At 40.2% G+C, this 25,462-nt stretch overlaps 1 protein-coding gene across 6 annotated transcripts in view; it reads right to left on the minus strand.

Annotated features, from left to right (window-relative positions):
• Positions 1–25,462, minus strand: part of ABCB5 (ATP binding cassette subfamily B member 5) — a 58,674-nt gene that overhangs the window by 15,522 nt on the left and 17,690 nt on the right. For 3 of the 6 annotated variants that reach the window (XM_030007612.2, XM_030007611.2, XM_030007610.2), the window contains 15 exons: positions 18,973–19,070; positions 17,821–17,908; positions 17,655–17,703; positions 16,474–16,627; positions 15,961–16,027; positions 15,536–15,727; positions 14,234–14,405; positions 13,082–13,206; positions 10,480–10,654; positions 9,389–9,502; positions 8,422–8,556; positions 5,926–6,051; positions 4,446–4,649; positions 3,034–3,204; positions 304–465 (listed from right to left, as the gene is read on the minus strand). In XM_030007612.2, coding sequence (XP_029863472.1) covers positions 304–465; positions 3,034–3,204; positions 4,446–4,649; positions 5,926–6,051; positions 8,422–8,556; positions 9,389–9,502; positions 10,480–10,654; positions 13,082–13,206; positions 14,234–14,405; positions 15,536–15,727; positions 15,961–16,027; positions 16,474–16,627; positions 17,655–17,703; positions 17,821–17,908; positions 18,973–19,039 — 2,001 coding nt within the window. In that variant the 5' untranslated portion in view covers positions 19,040–19,070. Of the gene's footprint in view, positions 1–303; positions 466–3,033; positions 3,205–4,445; positions 4,650–5,925; positions 6,052–8,421; positions 8,557–9,388; positions 9,503–10,479; positions 10,655–13,081; positions 13,207–14,233; positions 14,406–15,535; positions 15,728–15,960; positions 16,028–16,473; positions 16,628–17,654; positions 17,704–17,820; positions 17,909–18,972; positions 19,071–19,739; positions 20,051–25,462 lie in introns of those variants that run through there. The other 3 variants (XM_041122255.1, XM_030007613.2, XM_041122254.1) reach the window with 2 other exon arrangements.

Consider the following 25,462-nt stretch of genomic DNA (forward strand, 5'->3'; position numbering starts at 1 on the left):
CTCCCCCCTTTTCTCTTTTTCTTTAAGCAGTCTATGGAATCCACCTGGAATCTAATAGTTTTGTGGTTATGCCATAATTATGAAGTCTGTGCCTTCAACTCACTTATGTTTTTGACATATTGGATTGTGTAAATGTGAAACACTTTTATGGGTAAAACCCCCAAGAATTCCAAGCCTATGTCTGTGCCCAGACTAGAGTGACTGAGCTGCCAGCTGGACATCATGCAGGAACTACAGAGAGAAAATGGCTCCACATACCAACTTTGTGAAATGGAGAAAGAAAATAAATAAATTTGCCCTTACTTGCTGCATTACAAGAGAATAGTAGACTCCCTTCTGCAACATGAGTTCACTGTGTGTTCCTTGTTCAACCACGATGCCTTTCTCAAATCCAGCAATAGTGTCAGCAGTCCTGATGGTAGACAGTCTGTGAGCAATCACAATGGTGGTACGTCCAGTCCGAGCCTTACAGAAAAACAACAAAAGCAATTTACATTAAAACGTGCAAGAAAACAGCAGAGAAATAAAACAAAGTTATTTTCAGCATTTATAATATAGAAGAAATCCAAACTTCAAAAAGAATTCTTTCTTCTAAAATCAAAGATTTTTTTGCCTGGTTTCATGTCCCTTGTTTAACAGTCTAAGGACACTTTCACTCGCCTAATTCAGGCAGAGGAAACAACATTAACCTTATTAGACAGGCAATGCAGGTATTAAAGGCTATAATTAAGGTTATTTGACTTTTTACCAAACTGGAACTGTTTGAGCTGAAGTTGCCCATAAAGTGTTTTGATGTGTATGCACACATGGGAGGGAAATGCAGTGAGAATAGTTAGATCTTTCTCAAAATAAAGCTAGGACAGCTAGTATATAAAGAAAGGATGTTTTCTTTATATACTGTCCCCGCATATTTTTGGAAGTATAACATTAGCAGGACTTCTGACAAGACTTAGCAGGAAAGCATAGAGAAGTGGAGCACATCTGGGGTCAGAAATGGGGTTTAGCCACTCCCTAAAGCTCTCTCCCAGTCTTTTGAAATAAGCTACACCTCAAATCAGGGACCTGCTGGGATTTGGCAGGGAGAGCTGCTGAAGCCTCAATCTGCTGGTTACATGTTCCATCCCTCTCCAGCTCCCACATGCAGACCAGTGGCGTGCACAGTCCTCGTGCAGCAAATGAGCACAGGCCAGCTTGCAGCTGCTGGAGAGAGCGGCTTCCCTCCTCGCTGACGCCTGCAGCAGACGGTGGCTTGGGGGCAGGAGGAGAAACCCAAGGGGACGTCACACAACAAATACATTCTGCAGTCAAGGAGTCTGCTGGAAGTTACTTGCTACAGAAGTTGTACGTCATGTGGGCACAGGAACAGGAGCGTGGAGAAGATGAGGACAGTTTCAGTAGATGAATGCTTCCATGGAGATTTGGAGTCTTCCCTACACCTCCCACCAAGTTCTCATGGATCTGACCAAGTCACTCAAAGCCTGTCACAGGAGGTCTACCTCTGTGCAGTTTTCATGCCTGTGCCCTAAACCTCAGAGGCGTGGAGCCTTCACCACTGCAGCTGGGAGCTGTGATCAGAACAAGCAATATTCTCTAAAAGATGCAAAGTTATCTGAAAGACAGAAAACTACAAGCATCTGCATATGACTGCTCAGAAACAGTGTGCGTTTGTGAGGTTAATATCTCTGCTCCTCAGCTGGAAAAATAACGAACAATATTAGCACCACTTTTTCCACTCAGGGATGTTCAGAAGAAATTTGTAAATCCCATTTGGGGACTACACTGATGGACTTCAAAAAGCCACGAAAAGATGAGTAAGTTATGATTCAGGGCTCATTTTGGTGTGTTCTGGGAACGTGCTGAGGATGAGGAAGAGTATATAGAACAGTCCCCTTAACTGAGTGATCTCCCTCTATGTTATGCACTAAATGAAGCAATAAGCTTCTGGAAAACATTAGTATTTGATCATTGAATTAAAGAACATGCAGAAGAAAGCTAAATTATGGCTGAAGCTGCAATATTTTAGTGCTTAACTTTGCAACAATAACATAATTTATATACAAATTAGATTAATATTATTTTTGCATCCACATGTTACCTCAATATTGATAATAACAGTATAGTCATGTGAATATAACCAACAGCTACATTTTACCTCAGATTTAAACTGACTGGCAATGAAGGTGGTAAATTCTGGATTTCCCTTGAGCCATACTTGTAAGTCATATCTCTCTGTGCATAATTACTGAAATGAAAGTCAGGACTTTTCACTCAGCTTTTAAAAATACATTAAAATAAATATTAGATAAAAGAAAAAACATTTCAGCCCAACCATGAATTTCGTTTTTAACCAAAGCCTTTAGGCTCCACTACATCTTGGTGGAAACTGTTGATGAAGGAGGACTGCGAGGAAGGGACCCTGAGCTGATGGGACAGAGGCACAGGGTACAAGCTCTGAAAGCTCTGCTCCACAGTAGCACACACCCTAGAGCTGTGGGGTTGATAAAAAACATGAGCGGGGCAGAGACTCAGTATTTGTAACTGGCTCTGTTTTTGTTCTGTGATTTGTATTCAGTCTCTGTGAAGAAAGAAAATGGCTAAATCCCAAGAGCTTTCTGAAAATTATGAAGCAACTGTTCAATGAAGAACAAATACTGGAAATACTATAATATACATTTCTATAATCTACCTGAAAAAGGCCATTCAGTCCTCACACCTTGCCTTGATAAGATGTCATCCATATTTCACCAGCAAATGAACAACCATGATTTGAGGAAGGGAGTGCAGGAGACCTAAGTTACAGTTACACATGACTGTAAGTGTGCTAAAAAACCCCAAATAGACATGATTCCGAAGTAAAATTTTGATTGTATAAACTCCCTGTTAAAAAACTGAAATTGAAACATCTGTCCAAATTCCATTTTCCAGTGTTCTTGATTCCAATGGAAACCTGCACTGAAAACTGTACGTTAATTTTTCTTAAGTGCTGCTGGACATTTTCATGGTGACTGGTAGCTTCAATAACATTACACCTACCTTGTCGAGAGCTGCTTGCACTACTGATTCACTCTGAGTATCTAGTGCGGATGTAGCTTCATCCAGAAGAAGAATCTTGGGATTTCTTGCTAGGGCACGGGCAATAGCTATTCGCTGCTTCTGTCCTCCACTCAGCTGAGCCCCTCTTTCCCCTACCATGGTGTTAAATTTCTGAGAAAGGAGAAAAGAAAACAAAAGTTGTGGGACATCTCAAATGAAATCCTCACTTCTCTGTGCCATCATAGGTACTCAGTTTCTAGACAAGACGTAGCTTTATCTGGCTGACTTGAGCATGGGCAGAGCAGACATGCTACTACATCCATCCATCTAGCCCTTAGCCAAGCCCTCCTACCCCCATCACATACTTTACATGTCTAACTTTGAACTTACGCTTCTTTAAAGTCTTGATATTCACTGCTTGCTCAGAGAGTGCTCCAAACCCCAGGTTTTCTCAAGACAAGTCTGTAAAAGGCATCTCTGTGTTTACTGAGCACTGCCTACCTTTCCAACAGGGCTGGGATCATAAGGACCCACCAGGACCTGTGATGTTGCCTGCTCTGAATCTGAGACACCCCCTTGGAGCCATGGCTTGGTTCCTGCTCACTGTCACTCACTCCAAAGTGGCAAGTCTCAAAGTCCACTGCAGTGTTTTATTATATAGCTGTTTAAGAGTAAATATGATCAAATAACTCTTCCTGAGAAGAAGAAACCTTGGAACAGACTGACATGCTAGAAATGGCACATGCTTGAGAGATGGGGGCCAAGCTCTCTAAGGTAGCAGAAGAATTTTACATCAAATCCCAGGTGGGTACTTTTTCCGCATCTTTTTAACTGCAGTACCAAAAGAAGAACATGTGACCATCCGTTCCTGAGGATGTGTTTTGAATGACTGATCTCACTTCCCACCCCCACCCTGAAAGGAGTAAGGCACCTACTGCTAGGAGAGGGCTCAAAGCTGTGAATCTCAGGCAGAGGGAGAGCTCAAGATCCCAGCTGCTAAAAATGGCCTTGGTTCAAGGCATACTTATTTACTTCTACCCCCCATTTCCTACCGAATGTGCAGACAGCTCCTGACAAAGGGTTTTGGATTTCTGGATCTTCTCTTTAGAAGCCCAGCTCTTCCCATGCCTTGTGAGATGGGTAGGGATGGTAATAGAGCTGCAAAGCTTCCCTTCTCCTGAGTTAAGCCATTGACCTTTTTTCCAGATTTAGGCACAAATCCTTTGATGGCAGCCAAACACAGGCATGATTTCTAGTCTAGAAAGTCCCTGAACTGAAAGCTGCTGGAGGCTGTAAGTATATTTTGGGAAGTTATACTACAACTTGAATTCCCATACTCTCCCTCTCAGAAACAGGACACCGGCCTAAATAGACCTTTCATTCTTACACTCAAAAGAAGTTCATGAACTCACATCAGGCAGTCTAGATATAAAGTCAAAAGCATTGGCTTCCTTGGCTGCTTGCTCAATTTCAGCATCAGAAATATCTTCTCGGCCGTAGCGAATGTTCTCAGCTATAGTTGTTGCAAACAAAACAGGCTCCTGGCTCACAATACCAATATTTTCTCGTAGCCACTTTACATTAAGCGTCCGAATATCCTGACCATCTAGAGTAATCTGAGAGGAAAAGCGTATGTCAAAGTTGTTGAGGAAATGCATTCTGTTCATAATAAATCAATTAATTACTATTACTTGACTTAAGTATCATCTACAAGGACAAAAAAGAAGAAAAATATTGTCTTTAGTAGAAAACTATGTTGGAGGAGAAGTTACAACTGTAGTTTTTCCATCCACTGCACAAGCTAGAAAATGGTGAGGAACAGCATAAACAGAGAAGACATCAGGGTTTTTTTGTTGTTCCTCTGCCCCTGCCCCATAACCAAGCTGTCCAAGCTGGCTTAAGAGTTTTCCAGCTTCCCTACATATTTTTTACCCTTTTCTCATGCCCCTGTGCCAGTTTGCTGCCCTCGCAGTTGCGGCTACACAATTGACTCTGTGGCTGTGCTTTACATCAGATCAAAGAAATAATCCAAGTTGACTAAAAAGGAAGGGAAAGTTATTTTTAACCTAGATCATTTGCAATGTGGTCCTACGAACATTGACATTAGCACAGGGAGGAACAGCAAACTGAGGCATGGGGGCAGGAATGAACAACCACAAAACCACTAAATTTAAGAAACAACTGTGTTGATAATAGATAACTGCTTTGATACATTATGTAATGATAGTTCGGCATTTAATATTTGAAATGCTTACCTAGTTCCAACTAGCAGTAACAACTACTAAGTAGCATTCTTCAAATATTAAGTATAAAAAGAACATTTTCCTTAAAAATATATTGTTTATTTTTATCCTTTTTTCCTTTGGAAGTTTCTTATGAGAAACATTATCATTTACTGACCAGATCTAGTGTTTAGTGGTAGAGCAGACATACAATGTGTAATGATGGAAACTTTTGCTGTGGGTTAGCAGATAGAGAAAAAGAGCCAAGAAAACAACCATTTAAAATAGGAAAAGTCTCTTCAGGTTTTAGTTTACATTCAGTGAAAAGGAAGCAAAATACAGTAGAGCACTGTTTGCTTAAAAAAGTTTACAGAACCTTAAAAGCCAATTGTTTATGAAAATAATTTTAAGTTCAGATCTTGCATCTCTTCAAACATTTGTGGTATTTACTACTTCTGGCATAGTACTGCAAGAAGGAGGAGAATAATGAAGTCAAGCCAACAGTAGAAGATAGTTAATTTGAAATTTAAGTTGTGGAAATGCTGAACTATGCAGAGATATGCTCAAATTTGATTAAAAAAAAAAATAGAAATCAAGGTTCAATCAATATGGGAGACTCGTGCTTATCCCAATAGCTCTCAGTTTTTACAGTTCACTTTCAGGCACTCACTTCTCCCTGGACAGGATCATAGAACCTCTGCAGCAAGTGAACAGTAGTGCTTTTTCCACAGCCACTGGCACCAACTAAAGCAATGGTCTTCCCGGTTTGAACTTTCAAGTTCAGACCTTTGAGGATCTGGGAGGGAAAAAAAAAAAAAATTATATCTTAGTTTTGCAAGTTTGATTAAAGAACAGTCTATCAAGGTAACTGTAGCAATAATCAAGGCAGTAGTAAGAGGTGCAGTCTGTAGGTATGGCAATATTAGTAAGTTAATTGTACCTGGGAATATTCTGGGGCACCGATATGGAAGAGCCTGCATCTATGCTTGTGAAGTGTATTAGCCTTTGAAACAGGATGACTACACGCAACCTGCCTTTTGGGGATGGTCCCTGGATCCTTCTAGCTACCAAACTAAGCCTGGGAATTATTTGAGAAGATTGATAACTGGAACAGGCCAAGTTTATGCCAAGAAACATTTTAAGAGTTCCCTTGCATAGACCATTGCATTCCAGTGCCTGGGAAAATTCCCCAGAACACTCAACTAGCATAGACACAGCCACAGTACTCTAAACTTGGTAGTTCATTTTCTCCAATTTGTGTGATCTGGTAGCAGGCTCAGGGTCTTAGGTTCTCATGCTGTCCTCCATTTTCCAATGCTTAGACAATGGCATAACACTTAGTTATGAATATCACACAAAAATATTTCTAAGGTGCTAAACATTAATGCTGAGAAACAAGCCTGCTTTATTCTATTTTTAGAATATAAATGGTTATTTTGACAAGGTAACTGCTGGAAAGTCCTTAATAAATCCCAATCTTCACTGTTATCAGCCTCAGCAACCTGGGGAGTAGTTACAGATTAATATCTTTGTTGCCGTTTTCACATTTAGGAACATTTTACCTCAAAAGATGTCCATGTCATATATGAGTAATGCTGTGTAGTTGCCAAAATATTTGGCTGCTATGGGAACTCTTCTTGTTTATACCAGGCTGATTTATAATTTTGCCTACACATGTTTTTGCAATGAGAGATTAAAATAGTTGCAATATTGCTCTTCTCTCCCTGTGTTGCATCCAGCACGGTTTGTATCTCCAAGAAGCTGACACCCTGGTGCCTGCATTATCACGCAGGCATTATATTCTGGATACTATACTTTCTCCAGATGCAAGTAGTCACAACCACCTGATAGGCTATTTCTAACTCACTTTCATCAGGTAAGGTGTTGTCAAGATTAAAACTGACAATAACTAGACCCCTTAGATCTTTTTGCTTTGGTTTAGCCTGCACAGGGGAGATTACACAGTGTTGCATCAATTGCTTGAGAGATTGTGGATAACTTCTACACATCTTTGCTGATTCCTTCTGGTTCTATTAAATAACATTGATATTCTTAGTAGGGAGAGCTGCTGACTCAGTAGATTTGGGAAGGATGACAAAATATTTCTTATTTCCCTCCCATTTGTCTTGCAGACCCATAAAGTTGTTCAGCTAAAAAGGGTTTTTAGGAAGGATGAAGAGTCTGCCCTGTCACTTCTGGTTTCTCAGCCGAGAGTGACAGAAGATGCATTGCACTGACTTCAGTTAGGCAGAAAGCCTAGCTCTGGGTCTGTCCTTCAGCAGCCCCACTGTCCTGGAAACAGATTTGATACATGATGGGACAGACCTCAGATGACTGAGGTGAGAAGAACGAGCTGAAGAAATAGCCACAGTGATATGACCTTCCCCATTCTCACCCCTTAAGCGGCATGTCCAGCTTTTAGTTGTTGGCATTTGAAATCTCTATTTCTACCTTTTTCTTCATCAAGTAACAACAGCAGCAAATCCCTTTTCCTTTCACCTTTGTCAATATCTTGAAAAGACTATAAACTGTTGAATATGTTAGAGAGGTCAAACCAACTTTATCACCACAAAAGGAGATCACCATGACATGAAGTACATAGCACTGCACAATACAGAATTACTAAGGGAAGTTCAACTGGCAAAGAATAGGGACATCTGTTTATTGAAGAGCAATTTTAACATCTGCCCAAAATAACATTTGACTTGCAAATGTATATTTAGGATGATATGTTTCAATCCATTTGATGGCATATTGTTGTACAGCCTATCTCACAGGTCATTTTTCACATGGGATATCACAGCAAATCAGAACAAGCAAAGGACTGGAAAGAGCAACTTCCTGGTTTAACTGTGTAAGGTCTGGAAGTTTTAATGACAGATCTTGAAAAATCTTATTTGGTTTAACAGAGCTCTTGTTCACACAGACTAGGAGCAACACATATTCTTCTTAGCTTTGTCCAGCAGAGGAGAATGGTGAGCAGGTAGCCAGTGGCAGTAGATCTAGAGCTTTGTCTTTGAACATTATTTTTTTTTTCCCAGTAGTGCACAATCTCCCAAGATAGGAATGCATTTTGCATTCAACAACAATAACAAGATTATAGAAATAATACTGACATAGGCTTCAGAATTTCAGTACAGTAGATTAATCTAAAATGAATACTTACTTTAACATCAGGTCTGGATGGGTAACTGAAATGGACGTTTCTAAATTCAATTTCTCCTATGAGCTTGTGTGGTTTGTAGCCTTCCTCAGAACTGCTGTCTATGAGCCGTTTCTGGAGAGAGGTTTTTAAAATATACTGCTGGTTATTACATTTTTGGAACTGCTATTTCAGCTGGATACCTTGCTCTCTCCTTTACTTTTTTAGCTGCTGGTTTATACTGCAGTACACCATTTTACTCACAAGATGCTGAATGCAGGGGAACATCTAACTGTGAATTCTGCTTTGACGAACATAGCGTGTTTTCAAATGCAACAAAATCCACAGCAGAAAATCTGTAATCGCAGAACTTAACTGTACTATCTTATGGCCAAAACATGGCCCTCAGTTATCCATATAGGAGGGTTTTATACTCATATCAAGAATGATATAGCCATTCCTGCATGAACTTTGTAGTCTTACTTGTTTAAAATATTTTATATACACAGATATCCAATTGCTGCATAACACAGCAAGACCAAGATAGTAACAATGTGGAAACCCTTTTTCATAGTAACCTCAGCACTGCAGCTTTATGTTATTATATCTTTCAAGAGCACTATTAATCCTCTCCTCACTAACTCCCTCCTCCCCCTCAAAAAACAGCTCAGCTGAAATTGTGCATACGTACATTTTTAAAAAAACAGTATAGTGCCTTACTACTTTCCCTCTGGAGTTGCAACTCTAATTTCAGAGAAAGACCCCATCCATAAATCTTGGACACACACACCAGGTTTCCCAACTTTCATCATAACAAATAAAGAGGCAGTCTTGATATGAATGGAAATATTATGGGTTTCAGTGGTAGGCATCTACTGAGTTTATGGTTTAGGGGCTTTTGAGTGTTTTTGTTACATCTCTCAAGAAAAAAAAAAGAAAAGGGAAAAAATTAAGTCTGGTTGAAAGGCTTATTTTCCACTTAGATACTTACCTTATTGATAATCCGATATACTTCATAGGCAGCCCCACGTGCATTAGCCACACTCTCCAGGTTGGGAGCTGCCTGGCCCAGGGAGAAGGCTCCGATGAGCACAGAGAAGAACACCTGCAGGAGATGGAGGGAAGCATTGCAGTTGACAGCGATTACGGTCTCACCAGTGCTCGGCTGTTAAATGTCCAAGTCTTTCTAGTGCAGCCTTCCCAGGAAAATTAAATACAAAAGTGAAAGGTGCATTTCACAGCTGCTCCTGTCCACTCTCCATTTTCCTGGGGTGAATGGTAACTACTGATGCATGCTTTTGTGGCCTGAATGGCTTTTCTTTTTGATGCTCTTGCATTTCCTATCATCTACAAATAGAACAAATATCTTTCTCTGTTGCTTTCCAGATGTTCCCAAAGTTAAGAGGCTTGCAAAATTTAGTCCAGATTTTCTTAACTGAAATCCCACCTGTGGGACCAACACACAATTAACTTGACATGCTGTGAGGAACCATACTGAGGAATCAGGAGATCGAAGTCACTTGAGTGTGAAAGTTAAACATGTAGCCAAACTTTTGATGGCAAGAAGATAGCTAAATATCCTCAAATGAATACCAACTTGGACATATTGGTAATGTATGGTAAATGTTTGCAAGTAAACAACAACAAAATGCAGAGAAGACATTGTGGCTAAATATGTTGAGGACTTCCCAGTACACATTCAGAACATGGGTGGGATTCATTTAATCCTAGTGTCTAGCTAGAATTTTGTTGGTAGTCCAGGTTACTTGTCTTTGCTCCCTAACCACCAGCTCTAGGTTGGACCCTATTGTAGGGCAGGATGAATAAGATAAGTGAGAAAAGTGCAGATACTTTTGCCTCTACGCTGATTAGAGTGGGAATTCAAGGTCCCCTGTTCAAATTTGTTATATCAAAAGCTAGGTAAGATGAATACCTTCCTTTCAGTTCTTTTATACCAAGCGACTCTCTAACAGCTAATTTAGCAAGCACTTGGCAGAAAATAGAGATAATTATATACACCACTTACATAACTATTCTCTTGAAGTTACAGAACATTTTTCAAAGCTGCATTGCTGTACTTACAATTAACACACGGCCAATGTCATAATTTTCTTCCTCAGCAGTGAGGTTGGTTCCGTACCAAAATGCAAGTGCATAGGATCCAAAGATAAGAAATTGTGAAACACCTAGAGATGTGTTGGTGGTAATGGATTTTTTCACTCCAACACTTCTAGCCATCTCTAAATTAGCATCATATCTGAAAGTGGATAAGGAAACCATTAATTTGATAGGCACCACATGCCATTCTGATTGATATTTCCCAGTGCCCTTTTTTTAATTAAAAGGATTTCTGCCATAAGAGCAATTAAAGTCTCACAAAAAGAACACAGATTTTATTTATTTAATTTTTTTTTACAGGGGACTAGTAGGGATATAATTCCTTTGAATAAATCTGCTCTGACATATGCTGACAACATTGCCATACTGCTATGGAAGACATATTTAGCAAACAATTGAGTAGCATGACTTCTTTATCATGATGGAAGACACGATGCCACTGTTGAGCTGTTTGTTTGCATTAGTCCTGAAAGGAAACCTTGAAAAAGTTTGATCAACTTTACCTATCAAAGGTGAGGTTTAGTCTTCCACATTTAAAAAAAGGCAAAATAAAAAAACCCCATACCCAGGCACTATGGATGAAGGCAGGTAAAGGAATAGAAGCCAGAGCTCCCTCTGATGCCAGAGTTGTTCTCTTACTGGCCATTCTGGGAAGTCAGGAATCTTTGCCTTATGTTAGTTTACTGATTAATATGGCAATATAGCAAACAAGTGGACACAGATGACCAGCATAAAGACTGACAACTTCGATGTGAGAATTATTTCTTCTAAGTACAGTTCATATTTATTCATCTATAGTTTCCAGCTAATAGCTTTCACTTACTCAAGCTCATTATGGAAAGCATAGCCTAGGAATAGTGTATCTTTTTACTTGTCAGTGACGTGCATAGCAGCTTGCACTTTTTTCCTAATACTTGTTTTCTATACAAAACATCCCCATAGTAGGAAGACATGAAATTCAGTCAGCTGGAAAGGAATCTTAAAACAATGTGCATTAATTTTGTTCATGTAAATAGCTCACATGGTACTAATGCTGTATTTGTTACTCACATATATTTAAAAGTTTTGGCTTGGTTGTGTTCTTAAAACCGAGGCCTACCTTGGAGTCAGCAGCATCAGAGGTCCTCCAGGGAAATGAGAACTGGATTTAAGCAATGTGATAAGTACACATGATCACTCAACTACAGAGGAAGAGCCAAGCCACTGCCAGAAAGAGAAGATGACTGAAGGTCCCTCGCAAGTGCAAACATTTGCAGTTAGTGGAGGTACTGTGCAGTAAGAGGTTGCTTTTCCTAACTCGGAGGCCATCGGTTCAAGAGCTGCGTAGAAGTCACAATCCACGGTTTGCAAATGACCTAGTCAGTCCCTGGTAGGAGTTTGTCTGTCCCTAGTAGATGTTCCTCAGAGAGCCACCAGTTCCATGGGTTTTTTTTACACTAAATGGAGGTGGAGCTGTGGAACAGACTGACTGGTCAACCACAGAGGAAAGGAAAGGCCTTACTGGCATGGAGTTATCTGGGTATCAGTTATTTTGTCTCTAGACCTCAAAAAAAAAAAAAGAAAAAAGAAGAAAAAGTAGTTTGAAGCATCTCCTACCATTGGATTTTCAGACACTGGTATTTGCAGGGACCAAGAAGAAGATGGAGAGGAGGGGGACAACTGATCTAGGCCATCTTAGGGCTTTTTTACCTTTACTGTGTAAGCAGAAAGGGTCTTAATATTGTTGCAACTTAAGGACAAATCCCAGTAAGCAGAATACAGTGCTATAAGATAGTCAGAGCTCAACCCTTGGAAGCAGACAAATGCAGGAGCAGGCTGTAGGACCCCGAGCTAGGGCTAACATCACCTTAGAAATTTTGCACAAGACCAGGGCAAACATGAGAGTTGTAAAAGATAGAAGAGATTCATGGATCGTATGGATCAGGTCATCTGCTTTGCCTTTCCCAACTGCATGGGATGATGCCCTGTATTTGTATACTGAATGTTATTGTTTATGCTTGTTGAGTTATCCAATACGTATGTGAATAAATTTGTGCTCAGCCCTATCCACCTCACCTTTTACATGTGACTAGGGCCAACACTGGATTAGGTCAACTACAAGTGTTATCTGCAAATCATTAAAGTAATAAAAGCCAGTGATGCAATTTTACTTCAGGCTGTTATCCAGTGAAACTTAAATATAAGCTCATTAATCAAAATCAGAACAGCAGCGCACATGTTCTAGAAGTTAAGTAATTAATCGCATGCTTTGCTGCATTTGACTACTAGGTAAAGATAACCTTCCCACCACTTTCACTTTAAATTCAACTCCGGATCTCAATCAGAGGAGAAATTTCAGTCTGTGTTACAGTGATAACACCAAGTAGCCTGTATTCACTGACTAGGTCTACTTACACATCTTTATGTTCAGGTGAGCTGTACACTTACAGAAGGATAAAATGACACTAAGGAAAACCTCATTCCCCTGCCCCTCCAAAAAAAACAACCTAACCCACAAACCACATACCCAACCCAGAGCCAAACTCCTTTTCTGTATTTTAAATATAATTATTATTCAAAAACTTACTTTGCTGATGCCTTCTGCTGTCCATTGAAAGCCACAACTGTCCTGATCGCTGTCAAAATTTCTTCTGCCACAGCTCCTGCTTTGGCATAAGCAGACAGCTCTTTAGCTGTTAGGGATGCCAGGAGCTGGAAAGTTGAAAACCAGATGTTACTGCAGCCTCCTGAAAGGGTATGCACGCTGTGTTGGTGAATAAGAACAATCAATGTTCAAGGCACAAGATGAGCTTTTAGGAAAGAGGGGTCAACTCCTCTCTGTGCCCTGAACTTCTCCCAAATCCAGCTCATTCTCTCAGTGTGTCCTTATTACAGTGAAAGACTACACGAGCATCGGATGGGCTTCATGACTGATCCACCTTCCTCCCAAGCCAAGGACGGCCTATGAGCTACACTATGATGCATGTGGGGTCAGGGAGGTGTGTCATAGCTGCTCTAGGGAGTACCCGAGGTGTTCAGAAACTAGAGGACCGGTAGACATTGAAGTAAGCAAGGTAGTCGCATTACAGCTTCTAACGTTCTTCTTCCTGGCTTATTTAAAATGCTTCAAGTAGAAAAAAACCCTAGTATTATATACAAGTAACTACTCAGGAATACAAGCCGTACCCATTAATGTGGCTACAATGGATCACAAGGGGAAAATGTTTTCCTATCTTAAAGGGAGGCCTCTCCAGATATTTCACTAATTCATACCACTCCAGTCTGCAGCAGCTGTTTATATGTCCTAGGGTCTACTCTTTACACAGCATGAAACTTGGTAAATTATTTGCAAGAGATGTGGTATCATATATGTGCAGATGGAAAGAGCTTGAAAGGCATTTGTGTTCAGATGGAAGTGCGAGGGTCACAAGCGTGTGCCTGGGCTTCCCCAGTGCTCTGCACGAGGAAATCTGTGCGAGGAAGGTGCTCTGATGCAGATTACCCTCCTGCCACGTGGCACGGGGACACAGGATGCGGACAGAAGGAATATGACTTACAAGGACACGGTTGAGAACCCAGAGAAAAGCTGCAGGAGGAGTGGAAATCATAAAGTAAGCATGGGGCCAGCCTCCCAACTTAGAAACCACACTAGGTTTCTCCCACTTTCTCCCCCTTTCCTGTGCCTAAGAGTTGTAATGTTTTGCTGGTTCGCTGTGTTTGTTAATCCCCACACACTTACAGTTGACCAAACTGCTGCTGATGCAGCAAGCAGAGGGCTGACTGACAAAATCACCAGTGTCAGCTTCCACCCGTGGATGAATCCTATAATAATCCCTGCCAGAAATGTGGCAAAAAACTGTACAAATATACAGATCTTGTCTCCGATGCCTTCGTGGATGGTGTTGATGTCACTTTAAATAATAATAATAATAAAAAAAAGATTTGTTAGCTTTGAATGCCTTTCATTCTAACTCCCTCCCCCTCCTTTTCATGCTGTGTGGCCTGATGTCAGAAGCTTTGCCATTTCCTAACTGGCACAGTGAAATTTCTAACCACAGCTACTGAACAGTACCGTTAGTCTCCTGTATGGCCAAAACACAGCAGAAACCTCCTATTTTTTAGGACTCATTTTCTGTATTTTCCATCATTCTCTGTTGTTTCTATGTCCTGTCACTAGGTCATAAATGACCTAGTTTCCTTATCCAGCATCCAAATGGAGCAATACAAGCAAACAGCCAAACAGCCTCTTCACCTCCTGTGACCATCTCCAAATTATTCCTTCCACTCAGCGCTCTCAAGCATTTTATGTTCTTAATTTTGGCTACAGACTCAGATCAAGCGTTATCTCCATTCTATCAGGACAACCATTATTTGGAAGAACCTCTCTTTTTCATACAAATTTCCTTCCCCATTTTCTCTTCCCAGCATATACAGATATTAGAGCTGAGAATGGTTTCATTTAAGCTTCTCTTACACCTTTCGGGACACAGCTCTGCCCAAAGTTACCTTAAAATCCAGAAGAAAAAAAAAAAAAAACAAAACTGTGTTCATGCATATAATCCCTTTGCATCTTGGGGCATACAGTCCTCCTCCCTAGGTCTATTTAAGTCTATGGAAAAGCTCCAAAGACTTTGACTGGATGGAGTCCAGCCTGAGATCTGGCTGGATGTAAATGCAAGCTCATTTCCATTCAATAATGTGTCAGAGCTTTCAGTGTTTGTAAACTAGCTGGAGACAGCAGAGCTGTTTATCTAGTACTGTCTGCCACATACTTCATGGACATTAGAAAGCCAGTGTCAGGCATTTCACAGCAAAAACCTTTCCAATGCATATATTGCAGAAACTGCACAAATGATGCTGAAAAGGATAATGAATTTCTTCCTCAGAGCTGTAATATTTCACACTTTAGGTTTGGGTTTGTTTGGGGTGTAGTTTTTTTTTTTTTTTTTTTAACTCTCTATAGGTTATGCCATAGAAGATAAATGGCAGTTTTCTTTTAAATGTCATACTTATGGGGGTAAAAAAAGAACAGAGCCCTCACTCTGTCAGTCTGGTGTTCAGCATTCCTATCTGGGTAGTATCAAACCAAGCCATCTCCTGATGCAGCACTGCAAAAAAGAAATTCTGCCGGATCCTTGCTGTCTGCCTTGTAGCAGCAATCAAAAACGTCCATACTTGGATGGTGCTCAGGATCAACACAGCACAGCCAATTCCCACGTAGTAGTAAGCAAACCTGTGATAAGGGAACAAAAGGCCATATGACGCCCACTGTAACTTGTGAGAAGTTGGACACAGCAAGCAACAATTAGTCTTCATTTATCCCATCAAAGTAAATACTGAGGCCCGTGATATATTACTGGGAAGCCTTTTTGAGAAGGCAAACATTTGGCTTCTGCTCAAAGGGATAACACAGTAAAAGAAAATCCCCCAGTACTCTGTTAACAGAATAACTATAAAGACTCTTACTTTGTCATTTCACCTTCTATATCTATGCCTGGAATTGATGGACAGCTGGAACTATTTACTGAAGTATCTGTGGGGGGGGAAAAAAAGTAGTAATATTTGTGAAAGTATTATATGCAGAAGATAATCATGGCAATCTAGGGTCATTAGGGAATGTTTTGTATTTTGCAAGTGGGGTTTTGGAAAATACAAAATCATTTGGCAAATACACATTTATTTTTAAGGAACTTGTAGTAATTAGTGCCTGATAACTGATGATACAGAAGGTGGTCCTGCTCCTTTCTATCTCACCAAAGTTGAAGTTAATTCATAAAGCCCACATCCAATGCACTGCTTTTGTCCTGGTCTAGCTATTAAAGATTGTTTAAAATGATTGGGTCATTTGCAGCAGGATGAATCTTGCTCATTATATACTTGCCTAGGTGTGCACCAGTCCATAGTCTGAGGGGAAAAAAATCTTAGCTCCTGTAGCAAAACATAACTGGTACGTAGAGAAGTCTGATTTTAACTTTTTACCTTCTGACACATTTGATTTCACGCCGCTTAGCACAAAGCTGTTTGTCATCTCTCCAAAGACGATGATCATAAGTGGCAATCCAGTACCATTTGCAACAGCCGCGATCAAACCAACTACCATCAAAAGGACATCCACCCAATCAGCATAGCAAAACTATGTGAGCATTAAAAAAAAAAAAAAAGTTATGCCTGACTGTTCACATATTTGTTACAGTACAGCACACTGACAGAACATGCTTTGTTTCTACCTACGTATTCTAAGTAGCAGCAACACTCCAACTGAAGGTAAACTCAGAACACAAGAATTTTGTAGTAGGTCCCATACATCTTTAAATCAGTACTCAGTAAGGCTGCTAAGGGAATATTGGCAGGACACATGGTTCTTCCCCAACTCAGCAGGAAAAAAACCCAAAGTGTATGTCCTACATGTTTCTAAGCGATGATCTTCTCTGTACAATATATTGCATTTTGTGTTCCAGTAAGTTACATGTTTACTAAGATAATGCCTTTGAAATGTAAACAAGAGTGAGTTATTGACCAGCACCTGGGTTATATCTACCAGTAGAAAAAGTCTGCAGCAGAGATTGCATCTTAAGGCTTGTCTACCCTTGAATATTTGTTTCATTTAAAGGATGTGAATTTAAACTGCCATAGCTATTCCTGGATGTGGTTAATCTGAAATCAGAACATTTTATTCCTGACTGTCCTAACCCTCTTCCAAAGTGTAAATGGACATGGAATAAACCAGAAAAAATAAAACTTCTCTTGTTTCAGCATAAGCAAGTCCACATGTAAGAGTTATTTGGGAATAGCTGTTGTATGGAAACTGACACAAAACCATACTGCTGGTGCTCTCAGAGAGCAGATCCCTCAGCAAACACAGGATAAATCCTTTATAAGTAGAGCCAAGGCAAGGGCCTGTGCAGTACGTATGTCCTAGATCAGTCTCAGCAGGGGGGAGCTTCATCCTCCAATGGAACTAAGGTTCAACTGCTGTCAGTGCTACCAATATACTGAGGGGGGAATCTGACCTAACAGGCCAAAGTTTAAAGAGGTCTACCATCAATTGGTCTCAGGCTTCTTCTCTGGTTTTTGATTGCGTATTAATTGCAATTCATAAACAACTCAGTGACAAATATAGAAAAGAAAATATAAAGCAGACCATCAAACTGGACACCAACCAATTCAAAAATGTCAACCACTCGTTTCTCTGGCTTCTCGTTTTCCTTCCTAGAGGAAAATAGAAAAAACTAATTAAGATGAGTGTTTTCTAGAAAAGCCATATTAACACCCCCCCCCCCCCCAGCACACCAAGCAGCCAACGTGTTAAGTTCAAAGAACACCTACTTTTTTTTCTTGGGCTTTAACTGGTCACTTTGTTCAAGATTTTCATCATGTTGGAAAGAAGGGCTGTCATATCCCTTGCTTGCAGATTCTGTGAAATAAAAAGCAGACTTTTTTTTTCAACATAACAACCCGTCTTTCGTACCAGTTTCTTGCAACTTTCCCTGCTGATTCTTTTGCATTTAAAGCTTAAAGATTAGTTTTTGGCATGTTCTTGGAACAGCTTGGTGAATTTTTCTTGAAACTTCCTTTCTTTTCAGTTCATCTCCTCTACTCCAACAAAAAGCCTCCAGCTCCATTTCCAAGATGGAAACAAGCTTCATTTTTACAATTAAAATATATTTATACAGAAAGGCTATCAAAGACTAAAAGCAAGAATTATTAATTCTGCAAACACCTACCCAACTGAATGCAAACAAGGAGAAGCCCTACTGAAATAAGTGGAACTGCTTATAGCGAAGGTTATAATTGCAGGTAACACGTAATAGATGCGAGTTAACTAAAGAATCATGTCTTTGCCTGTAATAACCATCTTCATTATTTCTTTGTTTTGCAGTAGTTGCCACATGTCCCACTTCCTTTGTGCTAGGGGCTTTAGAAATCTACACAAAAGAGGAATCCTACCCCAGAAAGCTTACAATTCTAAATGCATAAAATGAGATGTAACAAATGGATAAAGAAACTGATGAGCAACCACACTAGGGAGCCAGCTGTGAATTGCATGGGGAGAAAAGGGCTCCACACACCAGCCAACCCCAATTTACATTTACATTAACTTTAACTGCTGCATCACTATGAATAGAATTTTCCACATACTGTTTTTAATGTCAGTCAGTCTATAAAGACTGGTTTAGACAAGCATTTGAAGGCAATAATGTGCTTCCTCCTTAATGAGCTTATCTTAGGAGCATTTTCATGCCCAGGCTAGGACCCACCTAACTAGTTTTACCCACGTAAATGAATTTTGTTGAACTTGGTGAAATGATTCATGCATAAACGTTTTCTAGGTGGTGGCTTTAGTTCACTGGAAACTCATTGTGTTATCTCCTATAAAGCCACTATGATAATCAGGAAGGACTTATAATGCACCTTTAGATTTGGAGCTGTGGAATATATTCCTCAAACGCACACGTGGATTTCATGCCTGTGGCTTACCAGCATCGGAGAGGTCCTTTTCTGTGGGATTTACAAAACAGTCCTTCATTGTTGTTCTTTGTTGCATGCTTATGAGATAAAGTCACATTAATCAAAACCTGTATTAAATAAGCAACAAAACATTTCAAAATATTAGAAATTTAAGAGCTCACATTAAAATCTTTGTGTTTTTTTTTTTCATGACTCATTACATTTTGGTCTCAACATTGTCCTACTTAAAGATAATGACTAAAAAACCCCCACGTAACAGCATGATAAAGAACTACTTTTAACGAGATATTAAGAACAGCACAAACTATTACAATGGAACCTTACTCAGTAGCCCGTTTCAGTAGTCTTTTATGCTAAATCCCTAGATTATTCATCCACAAATTATTGTGGATGATCTATTATAGAATAGAGGTTTTTCCCTCGTTATCTTATGTTTGATTAAAACTTATTGAACAGTCGTAACATGATCATGATTATAACGATAAAGACTAAATATACGTGGATGCATTATGCCATACCGCAACTACGTGGGATTTAGAGGCGGTGGATGACTGATGCTCCAAGTTTCCCTAGGCTTTTCTTCTTGATGCGTCACACACACAGGTTTAAAAAACAAAACCAAACAAAACCCACCACACATGAATGTGATGAAAGCTAAAACAATAATGACAGCAAAACGCATAATCAACCTGACGTTAAAAAAATTTTTTTTTTTTTAAACATCCTGTTCGATAATTTCTGGCTGTGTTTTTTTCCCTCGCGTTACTTCAGCTCACCTTTACAACCCACGCCGTGCCCGTACGTTTGGGTGACTGCCGTGCCTTTCGGCCGCCGCGGTGCTGGTGCGGTGCGGTGGGGCGCGGAGCCCTGAAGCCCCCACCGCCCCGGTCGGGTCGGGTCCCTGCGGGGCGGGCCGCCCGCGGCCCGGCCGTGGGCTTTATAGCGGCCGGCGCCGCCCCGCCGCCTTCGGCTCGGGTTTCAGGTGAAGGTCGGTGCCGCCGGCGGGCGGGAGACGCCGGGGAAGGCGGGGGGGTCCGCAGAGAGAGCTCGGCCGGCGGGCGCCTGCCCTCAGCAGCCCCCTCGGCCGCCTTGCCAGGGTGTCTCTTCCCACCTGGAGTCTCGGCGTTACTAAACCGAGAAGGATTTTGCTCTGGGAAACTCTGCTGAGGAGCAGAGGTGAGGGGGTAGTGGGAGAGGAGTCGCTCGGCCAGCGAAAAATTCAGGCTTGTGATCTCTAAGGTCACACCGCATTTGGGGAATCGCAACTAAGAGTAGAGGTATGCTGGTGAATTTGAACTAAGAAATGGTATTAAAAGAGGTGTTTTCATTTCCCACTTCTAAATGACATGAAGATCAAAGCTAGCTAAATTCCTTATTGTTTTTAGAGAAGCTAAGCATTACATTTTGCTCATTTAGTTCCCACCTCTTCTCCACAATTTGTCTGGGGTTTTGCTTTGGCAAAAGTAAGGTTCTTTCTTGTTTTGGGTTAGCTCAGAGTGTTTTCGGGTTGGGGTTTTTTTGTTTTGTTTTGGGTTTTTTTCCCCTCTCTGAAGAGAACAGGTAAACAAATTAGATTTTCTGCACAATCCCGAAAGTAACAGGTCTTCAGCTTCCCCTCCTGCATGCATTGGAATCTGTATCTTTTGCTTCCAGTAACACCTTTAGTATTTATGAAAAATAAACTCTTCCTTATTTTCCTATCCTCTCAGATGCCACTATCCCAAAGCTGGGTCCCAGATAATTAAAATAGTTACTCTGCTGAAGTTATTCTCAAGTAACAAGTTCAGGATTCAGCCCCATTTAAGCTTCCCTTTTCTGCCTTCCCCACAGGATTCAGATTGCGTTTTACATGGTGGCTACTACGATGCCCCCAAAGAACTTCAGAAGACAAAGCATTAGTAGGCATCACCATCTCCTGCCCGCTGGGACCCTGTCTGTTCAGTTAGATTCAAACTCCTACATGTCAGACCTATTACTTTTTTAGTACTTTCTTATCTCTTTAGCATTACCCAGGGTTTATATTACCGACTCAGCGTTAAGCCTGCCTAACACACATCCACAGCTGTGTTCTCTGTTCCAGAAAATTAGTGAAAAGCTTTGGCTTCTGCTGCCATGAAGAATCTGAATGTACAGATTTTTAGGAGAAGAGACAGAACAGCAAGCTGAAGTACTTCACTGTCCCCACCCCAAGGTTCACAGCTCTGTGCAGTACTTCCTTCACCAAAGGCAACAGGTTTTTTCTTATTCATCTCAATGGGAGCAAGAACAACTCCTCACCATGTCTCAGTTGTTGTTAAAACAGGTGATTAACTGTTATTTTTAGAAGAAACTATCATCGCATTTAAAATTTTAGACATAGGGACATCCAACCTAGAAAGCAAATGCCTGGATTTGATGCTAGGTGTGGGGCTGACAGAGCACATAGACAGCAAATTAGAAGAACGGAGGTGGTAGGAACCCCCAAAACTCCCTTGGACCAGTTTTCAGAGCTGCTAAGTATCCACACATCTTACTCGGGATTACTGGCAGTTGGGGAGTGTTTGGTACCTCTGAAACACAGACACTTTCACTTTTCAAAGCTTCATTATCAGTTATTCATGCAGAGTACCAACAAAGAGTCAATTACAACTCAGATCCATTGCTCTACACGCTGCATGCCTGGTAAGAAAAAGCCTCAGAGTTCCCCTGCATAGAAAAGTTAGTCAAAAAGGGTACGCGAGATGAGCAGGGCAAGCAACTGTTAGTGCAGGAAAGAGAAACATGGGCTGTTGAGAAGAAAGTTGTTTCCTTTTCTCCCTGCCCTTCCCCATTTCTTTCTTTGGGAGTGATGTTATACTCTATGCAGGTTAATGAGCATCTCCAAAGGGGGGGGATAAAACTCAAACCATAAACAAACAGATTAAAAAAGAAAATGAATGAAAGGAGGAGTAAGAAATAGTCTCCTGCAAAAAGATTCCTGATCTAACCTACTGAGAAACGTGGACTCATAGTCTAATTACAGCTAACTACTCTGTGCTTACATAAAAAATAAATTAGCACAATCTGACTTTTTTGCAGAAGCAAAAGTTCTGACTAAAACACACACGTTTCAAGCAGAGAAGACTCCATCAATAAAAGAAGGCAGAGAAGCAACACAAGAAATGGTAGTTTACAGTAGTGTAATTTTTTTGTTTTTCAGGGGGGGTGCAGGACTTTAAGATAAAATATCACAATGTGATTTAGAGGGGAAATACTATTTCTCCTTTTATCCAAAAATATTTGTGTAACTTTGGAAAATACTCACTGCATCTGAAAAGTATTCCATTCCAAACAGACAATATACACCCATGCCTCCATGTGTTTGGTTCATCTGTCCAAAAGCGGTCAGTGACAGGAAAAGCAAAATTAAACACAGTCAAGTATCATTTATTAACACCAGCCATAACTGACTGAACTAGAAAAGATATGTACTTTAAAGAACCATTAACCATAAACACAACATTATTAAAAACAAACAAACAAAAAACCCCACCAAAAAAACCCCAAAACACAAGCTGGAAATAAGAACTCATTTCCTCAGCAAAGCATTAACACTGAAAAGAATACAACGTATGTTACGCAAAAGTAGCAGACACCCAACTTTACTGGAATATTTCCTTAAAATAACAATCAAATACAAAGAAGGTGTATTGTATTTTACAAGCGTCATAGCTGCTTACTGCTTTTTGACTTCGGCAACAGACCAGAAGAGCACCAGCGAGACACCTAGCCTGCACCCACAAGGCACATGTGGGGAGTCAGGGCTAGTATTTGACCCCTTACTTTAGTCACAGCTGATCCCCTACTTTTTCCATGCAGCTGGGTTGTAGTTAACAGGATGGAGCTATAAAAGACCTTTATCTTTCCTTACTGCTCTTTGGTGTCAGTTGCTTTGTGACTTTTGCATCTGTGTTGCACCTGTGATTCAGTCAGAAAAGCCTTGCCAGACTAACTTACAAAAATAAAAAGAACAAGTCCTGTTTTCTTATTTATTTGTCAGAAATAAGACCAAAATGGAACAAGGAAACTGTAGGTCTTGTAGGCTTTGTGGGCTAGTCACTGTTAGTTGTAATCAACTCCCACATATCTACAGTAGTACAGGCAAGTATGTATTGTAGTCAAGCTCAACAGTGATATTATTAATAAACACTGGTAGTAGCTGTAGTCATGGCACAGTACTTGAAGCCTTATTCTGAGATAGGGTCATATTTTGGTGGGCATAAAAGGAGAGGCTCATTATCACCCAAAGTTCTTCACTGAATTTACTAATAGATTATGGATGTTGGCCATTTGGGTTATGAATATGGGACTTACGAATATATCCTACATAGATAACATTTGTAAATATAAAAATGAATAGAAAGATTGTGCCTAAGCTTAATTAATTTCTGGGGGGTGGGGGAGAGGTAGGGTTTTCTCCATCACTGCCTACCTGATCCAAGTAGGGCTATATAAACTGGCAGCACTGAGTACCCACAGGGAATGAAAAGGTCTCTCTTGTGGAGCAGCTGTGGGCTTCTGTGTCTTTCAGAGGAGATAGTTTTTTTCTCCGTTCTCTGTCACAGCAATCCATGCTAAAACTAGCTGGGGTAGTACAAAATAGAAAGCCCACAGTTTCAGAATACCAGCTAGGGCAACGGGAGTGGGGTAAATTCCGATGACTAAGGTAAGCTTAATTAGACCATTGGTTAAGCTAGTCAAAAAATTCGGGGATATTAAGCACATTTGCAAACTAGAAGTTAAGAAGTTTTCTGGTTTCTTTACAGGGAGCAGCTAACTAAAATGTTGTAATTCTCCAAACCAAAACCAAGTTATGTGTATACTACTATAGCATTGGCAACTGCAGAGCTATCAGGGATTTGGTGCAATGGGTGGAGAAAGTCTGGTGAGTGCTGGAAGAATTAAAAATCAGGTAGAGTAAAGAAATACGTCACAACACTTCTTGAACTTTCTGAGAAAGACTGAGCTATGTTGTCCTAATGCTGTAACCAAGCAAAACAATTATTTGTGTTTTTCCGGAAACTGGGGAGCGGGAACATATCTGATTCTTTTAACTAAACAGAGTTACATCAAAGATAGCTATTTAATCATAATTGTTTCTAACCAGAACAACTTGCAAGAATTTGTTGAGGCTGAAATGGTTTTACAAGTTCTCCATAGTACACATTTTCTCAAAGACCAAAACCAAAGAAATGCCTTTTATTCTCTCCTATGAAGTTTGCACATCTGTTTTAGGAGAGACTTAACTGGTAGGTGTGAAGAATTTGCAGATTTCTCAAGTAATTACTATAAATAAAGGCAAGTAGGCCTTTAAAAAAAAGGTCAAGTCAATGTGGTGCATTGCTTTCTATAAAAGAAGGGAAAATACCATTTTTTTTCTTCTAAGTACTAGAGTGATATAAGTAGATCATAGGAAGCACAGAAGGCAGTCATTCTGCTGAACACTTTGTATACCTTAAACGGGAAAGCTTCATATATTATCAAAATGGTGATTTAAGATTATAAAGACCTATAGAGATAATTCACAGGGCTGAATGTCAAGTTATACACCTATTTCAGAAAGACAGGGAGGAAAGAAAGGGAAGGGGAGGAGGACCTGCCTTTTGTAAGCAAGTTACTTATTCTAAGGCCTTCCCTGTATCAGGAGAAAGACAAAGCAAGGGGTTTTGGTCCATCAGACCAGGAGTATTAGCAAGATGATATTTCATTAGTCTAGCTAAAGGAAAAGACTAAAGAGACCATTATATGCCTGGACATCTGTTGGGCAGAAATAAAAAATGCCTCTTAAATTCTTGGAAAGTGCCGGGAACAAAATTATCTTTCAAGAAGTGAGAGAAGTAACTGGAGGTGGACTTTTCTACATTGCACCCTGAGAAGTAGAATGTGATCAAGGAAGAAAATTTGCATGAAAGGGATGGTGAAGGGATTATGAAGTTCATGATTCTTTAGAAAAAAGAGAGGGACGACAACTGAATAAAGACAGTAAGTTTGAGTATAGGATTATTGTTATTCATGGAAAGGCAGTCTAAGGGCAAAGGGGATAAAAAGAGTTGGCAATTAATATAAACTGGTTATGGACTTGAAACACAAATAAGAGGCCATTCTTTCATGCAGAAGCACAAGATCCTTGTGTAGGAATAATCTGTCAATAAGTAGAGGTTGAGAATGACTGTGTAGGCAGCTTTTCTGTAGAATAGCATCTAGGAGATATACTGGATGGAAAACTGAACACAAGCCAACAATGTCAAACTGCTGTGAAAAAAGCAAAATTCACAAAAGCACAAAAGAGTCATATGCGAAACACATGGAGTAGTGTTTTCTCTGCATAGCACTGTTAAGTCCTCAGCTGGAGTGCTGTGTCTAATTTTGGTTATTTCAAGAAAGATGTGGGTGATAGGAATTATGGAAGAAAGCGAAATTGAAGGGGTATAAAAGACATGACCTCTGAGGAAAGACAGATGGAATTGGATTTGGTGTAGCG

Source organism: Aquila chrysaetos, chromosome 3 (genome assembly GCF_900496995.4).
Source record: "Aquila chrysaetos chrysaetos chromosome 3, bAquChr1.4, whole genome shotgun sequence".
Taxonomy (NCBI): domain Eukaryota; kingdom Metazoa; phylum Chordata; class Aves; order Accipitriformes; family Accipitridae; genus Aquila; species Aquila chrysaetos.